The sequence below is a fragment of the Colias eurytheme genome, chromosome 26 (assembly GCF_061535395.1).
Source record: "Colias eurytheme isolate Ceu_HAF_F1 chromosome 26, ilColEury1 Martin Lab GWU primary, whole genome shotgun sequence".
NCBI classification, from domain to species: Eukaryota; Metazoa; Arthropoda; class Insecta; order Lepidoptera; family Pieridae; genus Colias; species Colias eurytheme.
The window spans coordinates 4,275,504-4,287,590 of NC_143005.1; the positions used below are offsets into that span (position 1 = coordinate 4,275,504).

The window sequence follows — 12,087 nt, forward strand, 5'->3', positions numbered from 1 at the left end:
TTAAAATAATTATGTATTGAAAATAGAATGGATAAATTTACGTCAACGGAAAAATACTAATGAATATTTATATCTAAAATAGAACCTTGACTTGAACTAGAAATTGCCTTAAATTTTTTCTCAAAAATGACCTGGAATACGTCGCATATAATTTTATTAAGTTTTTTAATTTAATTGCATTCAATTAATAAACTTTACGCGAAAAAGTTCCAATGAGGAAATATTCAAATGAATTATTACTGACGTTAGCGGCTCTATTGATTTCTATGTTACGCCATGCGCTCTCCGGGTTCAGGTTGACAGAAAGTAGGCGCGCGCATCTGTCAAAATGGTTTACTTTTGGCAAAAATAACATGCAATATTTACAATAATAAAGCAAAAGTATCCCAATATTTAAAATTCTCTTCCTAGTTACGATAAATGTAAAGTGATTTCAACGTGTATGTGTGTGTGCAACAAAATTTGATCCCGTGTTTTTGTGTTTCGTTAACAAAGGTGTTCGTATTTAGACAAAATCCCTGTTTTCGTTAATTATTGTACAGTGGACCTTTTAAATATATCGTTTTACAGACGTTTTCCAATAAACATGTTTTGAACCAATTTAAAATAGCACAAATATCGCAATAATGTTTAAAAAAACATATCTATGAATTAACCTCTCTTTTAAAATATAATGAATTAAAACGATGTCGAGATGTATACGAGTTTGCGCGGCATATACGTATAGACTAACCCGAAGACACTCTACTTTATTTATATTTATTACCTTTGTAGTAACTCTTACTGTGATATTTCATTTCTATGCTTTCAAACATAATGAGCACCCTCATGCCTCTCCTCAAGTTGGCGACTTTGAATACAGACCAGGGGCTTTTCTACGAGGACGATACCCTCACGACAACAGTAGCTATTGCCAGTTCAACTATGGTTTACCAAATTATATCGATTGGGGGACATTTCCAATATTCACGACGCCCGAAGCAGGAATTAATGGACCGTACAGAGTCATCTATAACGCAATCAGGGGCATGGCATATGCCAATAACAGCAAATATGATGCGGTGACGTATGCGACGCAAGCGACCCCGGAATTCATTTATCACATTGCTGAAATTGCCAAATATTGGGACGGGCCAATCAGTTTAGCTGTTTACGTACCTAATTATGATATGGACATTACAATTCAGATAATGAAACAGTTGTGCTCTTGTTATCCAGGTATGTCGAAAGTATCATTACATCTTTTTTATCCAAAACGCCATCCGCCAAAAATAAGAAAACCGGAACAGATAATAGTTACGACAGAAATTTCTACAACAACGTCAAATGTTTCTGTAGAAGAAATACTAAGGGATAAATTGGAAAGATATAAGAATTTGAATCCAAAAACTAGGGCGGGATATGTAGAATGGGTGAGGAAAAAGAAAATAGAACGCATGATGGCGAAAATAAGCAAAAAGGAGGAAGGCGCACCGAATTTGCATTTCGTTGATTGCTCCGGCCCCGAAGTGCTTGACATTCCGACGTTTCGGCGCGATCATAAAATGATATATCCCATAAACGTGGGAAGGAATGTCGCTAGGAATGCATCAAAGACAAACTATTTTATTGTGTCAGATATAGAAATGGTGCCGAGCGATGGATTAGCGCCGAAATTTCTGAGAATGGTGCGGAAACTTATGGGCGATAAGAAACGCGACGAGGGCTGTATTTTCGCTAAGACAGTCTTTGTAGTGCCGCTCTTTGAGGTGGAAAGGGGAGAGGAGATACCTCACGACAAAGACACGTAAGTTGATAAATTGTGCTTTTACTGCGACGTGTAGGACTGACAGTTATAAATATACACTACGCGTTTATATTTTGATTTTAAATCTGTACAAAGTAGGGTAGATGACTGAGAAGCAGTGTAAAGAGAGGGCTTACTACGTAGGTAGATCCACACGCCGGCAGTTTATAATGTTCTAGAATTTAAAGCTTAAACGCATTTAATAGTAAGTTAGCAACATAAAAGGATCGCAATATAACATCCTTAACTGATAGAGGACCAACTTACTTGCGATATAATTTTGAAAATACAACCTTATTATAGTATATAGTTAATTAATAAGTATTTAACGACCTTATACTATTTAGTCTAGTAAAAGGTATTGTAATTACTTTCGCAATGGTTATTTTCCAAATTTAATAAGGATAAAAATCCGAAAAATTATTTTACGTGTTTCTATTTACGATTTATTTATAGTTTTAATAAAATATATATATAGATAACCATTTTATATTACAAATAGTTTAGCTAAATTTGATTCAACGCACTCTATTTTATTATATGGCATATGGTCCTTCGAGTTTTACGATGGTTTTAAATTTTATATTTCTTGTGTAACATTTACGACACCGTTTAGCAGATGGGATGAAAATATAGAATGCTGTCGCATAAATTCGTTTTACAAATTACAATTGAAATAATAAATTTATTTGAATCGCGTGGCGTTGTCTGTGGAAAATTATATGTACTGCAATATTTATCCGTTGTCCTATATGCATAACCCCTCGTATGTTGAACCACCGGCTCCCGGCGGTGTCACATTTTAGCCGTGTATGTTGAACAACCGGGGGCCGGTGAGGGTTCGAGTGTTTTGTTTTTACTATAAACAACGTCATTGTATATCAACCTATCCTTTCTAACACATTACAAATGCTTAAAGAAGAAACAGGCCGGCTAGTGACGCCAAAACTTGCGCAGCGCTAGTGAAAAAAATTTAAACTAGCGTCATTCAAAACTCCGTCATCGCACGTGGTGACTACGTATTTTTGTTTTGGTGAAAACTTGTACTAATCTTAAAGTGATTCGCTGAATATTAAAAGCAACGATGGATGGGTTATTAAATATTGATTATTTATACTAATTATATAATAGTTCTGTTAATTTTCACTAAAAATCGGTCTGTAACTATCAGCATGTGCAAGGTCGAACGCGTGATAGCGATTTTATTATCGTTATATTTCAGCCAGAAATGGATAAAAAGGCAAGTTGATGTTAAATCTAAAACGTAAAACTACTTAGTTTTGATATATTTCATAGGGTAGCATTATATTTGTTTCAAAAACATGAAAATATGTAGTGAAATACGATACTACGTTGTATCCACCGGGAGCCGGTGCGTCAACAGATTGCGTATTTTTAGGATGCTACCTAAGTATGGATATGCCTCAGGAATATTTTTGTATGCATTAAAATTTTAATTTATTGCTGACTGCGACATTACCGAAATATGACCAGAATAGATGTTTTGAATGTATGATAGTAAAAAACAAACACATCTAATAAGAGTCATACCTTGAAAATATTATGTTTTACGAAAAGTCGTATCCATACTTTTATAGCCTCCAGGTACCAAAATGAAAAATTTTTTGCTACTTTTAACAACTTATATCTTGAAATATTTCCTAGAACTGTACTGTTTTGTTGATTTGTTTTGATGCTTGAATCTATCTAAATCTTAGAAAATGTCTTAAAGTTCCGTTAGTTGCAATATTTTTTCCAAAAACTATGTTTTTAAATGTACGTAATTTTTGACCCAAATTTTTGACCCATTTTTGTTTAACTCCTACTCAAGATATATATAATATAGTGCTGCGATGCTTTCGTAATACATAGTTTATAAGCTTAAGTTTCTAATAAACAAAACATCGTGTCCATATCGGCATGCGTCATTTAAAATAAGGTTGAAATACGATACCCACTTTTGATGACTCGTTCAAGTGGCGGTTTTTTGTGACGATATTAAGATCGTGTGTTGTGTAAAAAATTTGTATGGTGGCACTTGAATTTTGTGTTTTATTTTAAACCTAATGTGATAAGTTGTAAATAAAATGTCTTAATTACTTCCAAATGTTGTTTTAATTCAAATTATAACCGAAACTTATCTAAATATCACAGTACCCTATGTTGAAAGTTCTATGTTAGCTTTGATTGAGTATTTATATAGAAATGGTTGAAAGTGAATAAAGATTATTCAATTGAAAATAAGATTTATAACTTGAATTAACTTAATTCGTACTAGATACGGAGAAAATCGAGTTACAGTAAAAGTCTATCTCAAAATTTCGCTGTCTGTTGACCAACCGGCTCCCGGTTGCCACACGTTTGCGAAAATCGCGAAAATGTCATTGGACATAATAGGGGTTAAAGTACTGCTACTCTATTTTTCATTGTTTTAAATAAGGACTTGAGAAAATATTTTTATTGTTTTCTTTTCGTTGATCTTGATTTTATAATAAAATGTAACACAAATGAAATAACAGCAACAACTCTTAATTTAAATAAAAAATGTGAACGCAAAATCCAGCTCTAAATTAGAGTAATAAATTGAAATACATAATATGTTTTTATCCGGGATTATATAGCTTTGAAGCATCATTTCAATCAGATTTTCTAAAAATTAATAGAAACGCGATAGACGGAAAATGTTGTTTTTGACTTTAAATTATTGTAATTGCTTATTCATACAATTTAGAGCACCCTTAGCTTTTAATTCGATTGAAAATTTCTCTCGGTCGCTAAATTTCGGTTTTACGAATCATCTGATATTAACTAGGCAGATATTTATACAGTATCAGTAATAATTTCTATTCCGAGTATCAAAATTATATTTTAATAAAGTTCCTCTTAACCTTCTCAGACCAATATTAGGTTTCTTAATTAAACCTCTACTTTAATAAAGTTTCGTGTAATAAAGTTATTATACGTTTTAGAGATATTCGTAACTTGATCCTTGTGGATATTATCTTGTAGAAACATTTTATTATAATTTCGTACATTAAAATGTACGTTACATTAAAATATATTTAAATTATTCTTAGTCGTAGTTTCTCATATTTTACTGACATAATATTATTTGAAATGCTGGTTTATTTCATAACCCTACACTTTTATGACATGATTTGAGTACTTTGGGTTCTTTTATCTACTGGTTACGTTTATCTTGTATTCCAAAACATATTTAGAGTTGGCGCAAACGGGCCACCGACCACAGCCACTGCTGACTCATTTTTCATATATTTTGTACAGACGCACATATGTAGCCTTGGTGGCGACGTGGCGAGTGTCTACAATATGTTCATATCATGTAATATTCTGTTTGTTGTCGTTTACATAGATTAGTGAACATGGTGACTTCGAACCGCGCCATGTATTTCCACCAGAAAGTCTGTTCCCATTGCCAACGGTTTCCTGGACTTCAGACGTGGTTACTGCGACCTTCACCAGCCATACTGGAGGTTTGTGTACATTTATGTATAGAGTATTTACTTAGTATTTATTACTTTATTATTATTACTTTGTGTAGGTACACTGATTAATTCTATAGTAGGTTGTCTAATCGCCCATGTTAGCTTGTAATATTACCATTTGAAGATGGAATTTTTCACATTACTTCCGTAAGTATTTAGTAGTTGGTTATAATAAGTATTTAGTAGTTGGTTATAATTTTTTTTCGTAAATTCATTTTAAGCAAAAACTGTATATACAAATCACGCGAGTTCAAATACTAATAATAATCGTTCTGTTCCTTATTTATTTTTTTTCAAAAATAGCTTCTTTATATTTTTTTTGCGTGACATCATTACTAGCTATGTATTTTGTATAACTTACGTAGGTATGTACCTAATATAAGCCTGCGTAATAATATTAATATCAAGGCTGTTATAACTCCTTCATCTCTGTCATATTCCGCGCCATTTTCTATAAGCAGATCCATCATGGCGGGACGTCAACCTAATTCGCGAGTGGCTGATGCTTCAATCTTGGAAGGATCCAATTTTATCCCTATAGTGGCAACTTACTAATTGCTACGTAATTGTGTGTCGCTCAACTATATTAAACTCGCTTAATTACAGAGTATTTTCTAATTGATATACATATTTCATAAATTATTTAGGATATCTCTCTCATAATTCATACTACTTGTCCCCGTTTTTTTACTCGTATTGCTCTGCTCCTATTGGTCTTAGCGTGATGATATAGAGCCTTCCTCGATAAATGGATTATGTAACAGTGAAATATTTTTTCAAATAGGACCTGTTGTTCCTGAGATTAGCGCGTTCATGCAAACAAATAAACTCTTCAGCATTGTATTGATTTTGTGTGATTAAGTAAAATAGGTAAGTATATTTAAGATACTAGTCATTTTAATAAAAGAAGAAGTAATATAAGATGATGTTGTAACAGGGGCTTTCGGAAGTAGTATATCTTCTGTTAGTATTCGGAATACTGATTTCCGTTGTTCTATTTATTCAAGATTCTATCAAGCCACCGCTCATAAAGTATTAACGATGTACAGTGAACCACCAGTGAACAATGTATCCTATAGGATCTGAAATAGACAACACAGTATTCATCGCTAACTAGCAGTCGTGTACTGGTAAAGTTTCATGTATATTCCATACTACGTTGTAACTATTTAGTAATATGCGACCAAGGTAAAGCCACCAACATTTACCGAGTTAAACTGGTTAACAGAACTTGAATTTGCGACATGTATTTATGTTAGGGACTAGTTTGAATCATGACGAATGTTTTGAGTTGAACTGTACTTTCATACTTGTATGCGTTTAAATTTGAAATGGTTTTTTACTCGATTGAAGGCACAAGTATACTTCTATATATTTAAATAATTAGTGAATTTGAGTAAAAAAGTATATTATATCCGTTTTTAATATTATTCTTAATATAAAACTAACGTTACAAATTATTGAAGCATTAAAATGGTAGGTATAATCATCTAAACAATTTAGACTACAAGCCCGCATATGAAAAAAATATGGGTCAAATGAACCACCACGGGACATATTTAGTACGAAAGAAGAGCAAAAAATAATAAGATTCATCACTATGCCGTCACTTGTAAGCTGTCCAACTGAGTGCAGATGAGAATTGAAAAGTACAGGTAGACTCGGTAAATTTTGGTCATATATTTTTGTACGGCATTCTTAACCATCGATAGATCCATTAAAAATAATAAGAAACCGCTCAGTGCCGTACAAAAATGTTGGTCCACCAAGTCGGAATTTTTATTTAATTTCCGAGAGTTACCGGGGGTAAATTTGGTCATTTGACCATGTATGGCATCTGTGTCATACTATTGCTATACTGCTTTTAATCCATTATTCCGCAACGCCGTACAAAAATCATGGGGACAAGGGGAAAAAATCGAGAGTTGTAATCCCCTCTCTTTCCCCACTCCAGGGGGTCATTTGACACAACACGAAATAAATTTATTTTTAAAGTATTTTATGCATAGATAATATTTTTTCATGTGCCGTACATTTTCGTTGGTTCAAAGGGGAAAAATCTGAAAAAGAAAAAATCCATATAACGTAATGTTTGCTTTATATTTTGATAATAAAATATAAATATACATTAATATTAAGAAGCTCGAGGTGGTTAATTATCACCTTGGAAAGTCGGAGTCAAGTGGAATGGACTCCGTTAAATTGATGAACTAATAAAAAAGCTATGAACGAAAAGATGTGAATTATATGCAATCAGCCCATGAATACAGGTAAAGTCACAAGCAAATGCTAGTAATATATACATATTCAAAATGTACAAGTAAAGCGCTTTCAAATGATACCAAACACGGCATATTTATCTTAACTTTATTTTTTTACTCTGTATGTTTTGTCCGCTAGAGGGCGCTACATTAGATTTTGTGAAACCCCATATAGCCTTTAGCTAGCTGGTCGTTGGTTATCCAGTGAACAATTCAGACGCTTCTAATGATATGTCATTTGTCGAATTCTGATAAGTAGTTTAGAAGTTACGAGGGAATAGATGAACATACATACATGACCTGTCAAAACCATAACCCTCCTTTTGCTTTGCCGTAGTTGGGTAAAAATATGTTAATGCCGTACTGTATCAAATGGCCATAAAGCACCCTTAAAATTGTAGCTTTCGTCGCTTTCATCAACCTAAAAGATGTGGTCTGCACAAAAATGTACGGCATCGTTTTTTCCTAATTTATCTATGTTAATACTATTTAAAACAACGAATAAAGTGTAGAAAACTATTATATTTCATTAATCTACGATGTTTAAACTTTAACAAAATTTCTGGTTTTGCATTTCTCTATAACTTTTTTTAGAACGGTTTCTTTTGAACGGCAATACTATACAACAATTGAATTTTACAATATCATGTTAAAAAAAAAGTTCCCGTACAGGGTCAAATGACCTTACAGCTCTTTATATGAAGAATTCGATGAAATTAAGATGATTATTGGTATACATTTAAAAGAACAATTATTTTTTGACGGCATTGCTTTTAATAGGACTTTTGAGTGCTAGATAATGTTTTGGAACCGAAGCCGTACTTAGTCAAATGACCCCCTGGAGTGGGGAAAGAGAGGGGATTGCAACTCTCGATTTTTTCCCCTTGTCCCCATGATTTTTGTACGGCGTTGCGGAATAATGGATTAAAAGCAGTATAGCAATAGTATGACACAGATGCCGTACATGGTCAAATGACCAAATTTACCCCCGGTAACTCTCGGAAATTAAATAAAAATTCCGACTTGGTGGACCAACATTTTTGTACGGCACTGAGCGGTTTCTTATTATTTTTAATGGATCTATCGATGGTTAAGAATGCCGTACAAAAATATATGACCAAAATTTACCGAGTCTACCTGTACTTTTCAATTCTCATCTGCACTCCGTTGGACAGCTTACAAGTGACGGCATAGTGATGAATCTTATTATTTTTTGCTCTGCTATCGTTCTAGATATGTCCCCTGGTGGTTCATTTGACCCATATTTTTGTCCTATGTGGGCTTGTAGTCTAATTCTTTAAGCTGAATTGTTTGTTTTGCTAATAGAGCGGGATTGATGTTTTACATAGATATTTCATATTTCGGAGTAGCACACATAGACTTATTTTTATTTGGTCACCATAATATAGCTTGCAATGGTCGATGTAAATCTATACTAATATTATAAAGCTGAATAGTTTGTTTGTTTGTTTGAACGCGCTAATCTCAGGAACTACTGGTTCGATTTGAAAAAATATTTCGGTTTAGATAGCCCATTTATCGAGGAAGGCTATAGGCTATATATCATAACGCTAAGACCAACAGGAGCGGAGCCACGCGGGTGAAATCGCGAAGCTCAGCTAGTATATAATAGTTAGTATAAATAATAATATAAGTATGTAGCTACTGTATGAAGCTATTTTCACAGCATAGTTAGTATAGATAATAATATAAGTATGTAGCTACTGTATGAAGCTATTTTCACAGCCAATGCTGATAGCCCGTCGGGAGTACCCTTACCACCGCTGGGAGCCTCTTTACTTCGGCACTCACCGGGAGCCATGGTACAGTGAGAGTCTATCCTGGGAGGGGAAACAGGATAAGATGACACAGGTAAAGTACTGTTATAATCTATACAAAGGAGGTCGCCTGAAACCTAATGTTTAAACTGTTGTACCTAATATTTAAATGGTTTTTTACTAGTTCTTATTTCATTTAGGTATAATTACAATACGATGGATGTTCTTTCTCTTTGTTTTCACCAATCAAACGCTTTTAATGTTGAATACATTTTGTATTAAATGTTCTCCGTATTTGAGAACAACAGAAAAATATCGTCAACTTTAAGAAGCTGGAAAATTATCCTTGGCAACAAATATTTTTTTTAATTTAGGATAAGAAATAAGAAGACTTATTTCTTATTACAAAACAGTTTTCGCGAATTGATTTCTAAACAATTCATTAAAGATATTTCACAAGAGGCTTCATTAAATATCAATATTCTTTTGAAAAGCAAAAGGTATAAAATGCGGAGGTATTTCATTTCCTCTGAAACTTTTGATTAAATTCATCGGGAAGCTTTCTTACGGCAATATGATTGGTTTAATCAACTTCTTAGAAGGTAGGAATAATAATACTCCGGATCGTAAATATATTTTTTACTAGCGGTCCGCCCCGGCTTCGCCCGTGGTACATATTTCGCAATAAAAGGTAGCTTATGTTCTTTCTCAGGGTCTAAAGATTATCTGTGCCAAATTTCACATACAAACCTTTCCTCTTTATAATATTATATATTTTTTATTAGGAATACTATTATTATTTAGATACAATAAAATAAAAAATAATTGTGTTGTCTTCTAATGAAATAGTTTATATGTTTTGGAGAAACACTACCTAAAAAAAGTCTTAAGAGATTTTCAATATATTTATCACGCAATTTCTTATAATATGCACGGTAGTAGTAATTATGACTGTATTTGTTCACACATACAAAAAGTGAAGACATTGCTCTAACGTGCATTTACATCAAACGAACATAGAGCTAGAACTAGAGCAAGAGCATTATTTCATGATCTTTTAATGTAAACTAAAACTCGTATTCAGTATTAGAACATTGCATAGAATCTTTTCGAACGCACTAAGAACAACGAAAGAATGCTCAACGCCTGTTTAAACTAAATTAATTTGACATAGTGGGGTCATGAGCATTCGCTCGTTTGATGTAAATGCACTGTAATGAAAACCCATATACTACACAAATACCTCCTCGTCGTAGCTACATGCTATTACACTTCGTTCAACTTTCTTCTAGATGCTAGAACTCTGTCTTCAAGAGTATCGCATGGTGGTCCTCGACGGCGGCTTCCTCTGCCACGCCGCGATCAGCAAGAATACATCGAACAACGCAAGAGCTCAGACAATAAACCGGCAGAGGTACCAGGGCATCATAAGTTCCTTCAAACAGAATTACCCAGATCGACCGAAATGCAAATTGACATGGGGGTGTGGACAGTTGAATTGAACATGTTCTGTATTTGGTTGAATTGTTTCAATGGTATTCAAGAATTGTTTAATTGTAATTGAAGCTAATATTTGTTTTTTGGTCTGTTTCTGTTCGATGTTATAACGGAGATGTGAAATAATATGATTAAATGTTATTTTTATAGCTAACATTATTTTTGTTCGTGTAATATATTCACAGTTTAAGTTAAGGTAAATGAAAACTGTCCTCACAGTCTTGTATTATATTATTCGACTGTACCAAATACGTCATTTTGAATTAAAATACCAGCGTATGATTATTCCTTTTCTATTCTTTGGGATTTAATCATAAAATACATTTAACAACACTATCTAAATCTTCAAAAATTTGAAAGATCTATTCGCACAATATTTCTTCAATATTAGTAGAAATTACCAAAAGCAAATAGACGTGTTGTTTAGCAATAAAAGCTATATAATATGTCTAAAGTGATTAGGGATCGACCCTCCGTAAGTAAAAATGAAGGAACCTTCATAGGAAGCATAGGGCTCACTTGATCACGGTCATAAAGTAATATGGCCTGAAATTATGGACAGACAACGCAGCGATTTCCTCCCCGATACGAACGTATAGTAAACATGTTTTTTATATTGGATTGTTAATATACTTTTTCAAATTAAATATCATGATTTGTTAGATATATTTTGTTACTAATTCTATCTCAAAAACAAATAACATATTATAAACTCTGTAACGAAAATTTTGGCATATAAAATTATATAGGTGTAATTCAAAGACATTTTTATTACGAAAAATAACTTGTTTTTGTTTAAAGACATAGTAAATATCAAGATAATGTTACAACAAAGCCACACATTTATACATTTCGTATATAAATGATACAAATAGGTATCATTTGTTTTTGTTTATAGCCCGCCATTTTGTTAAGAAAATTCCCTTTGGTATAAGAAGTTATGTAAGGTATGTGAAAAAGTTAATAATAGTTGAAAATAGTCGAAACATAATTAATAAAAAATCTGTCGAATTTTGAATTCTTAACATAATCGTAGTTTATTATCAATATACGTTTTAATGCATAAATAATTGACAAAAATATTTACGTAAGTATCGCGAAAAATAAATGTATCGCATTGAATTATTAGATTTTAATAGCTTGACGGTTAAACTACTTCTTAATGTAAAGGAAATGTACACTAGATGTAAAACCGTTAAGGTCTTCCAACTTCTAGTTTGCATAGAGTGGGATGTCGCCGCTAAACTTTGGGATTTTTA

At 32.9% G+C, this 12,087-nt stretch overlaps 1 protein-coding gene across 1 annotated transcript; it reads left to right on the forward strand.

Moving 5' to 3' along the window:
• Window positions 1–686: 686 nt before the first annotated feature.
• On the forward strand, window positions 687–11,072 carry LOC149897133 (beta-1,4-glucuronyltransferase 1-like). The gene is made up of 4 exons (XM_090116944.1): window positions 687–1,786; window positions 5,160–5,280; window positions 9,300–9,425; window positions 10,624–11,072. Exons 1-4 carry the CDS (start codon window positions 687–689, stop codon window positions 10,831–10,833), a joined length of 1,557 nt encoding a protein of 518 aa, XP_089973070.1. The 3' UTR covers window positions 10,834–11,072.
• Window positions 11,073–12,087: the final 1,015 nt, after the last annotated feature.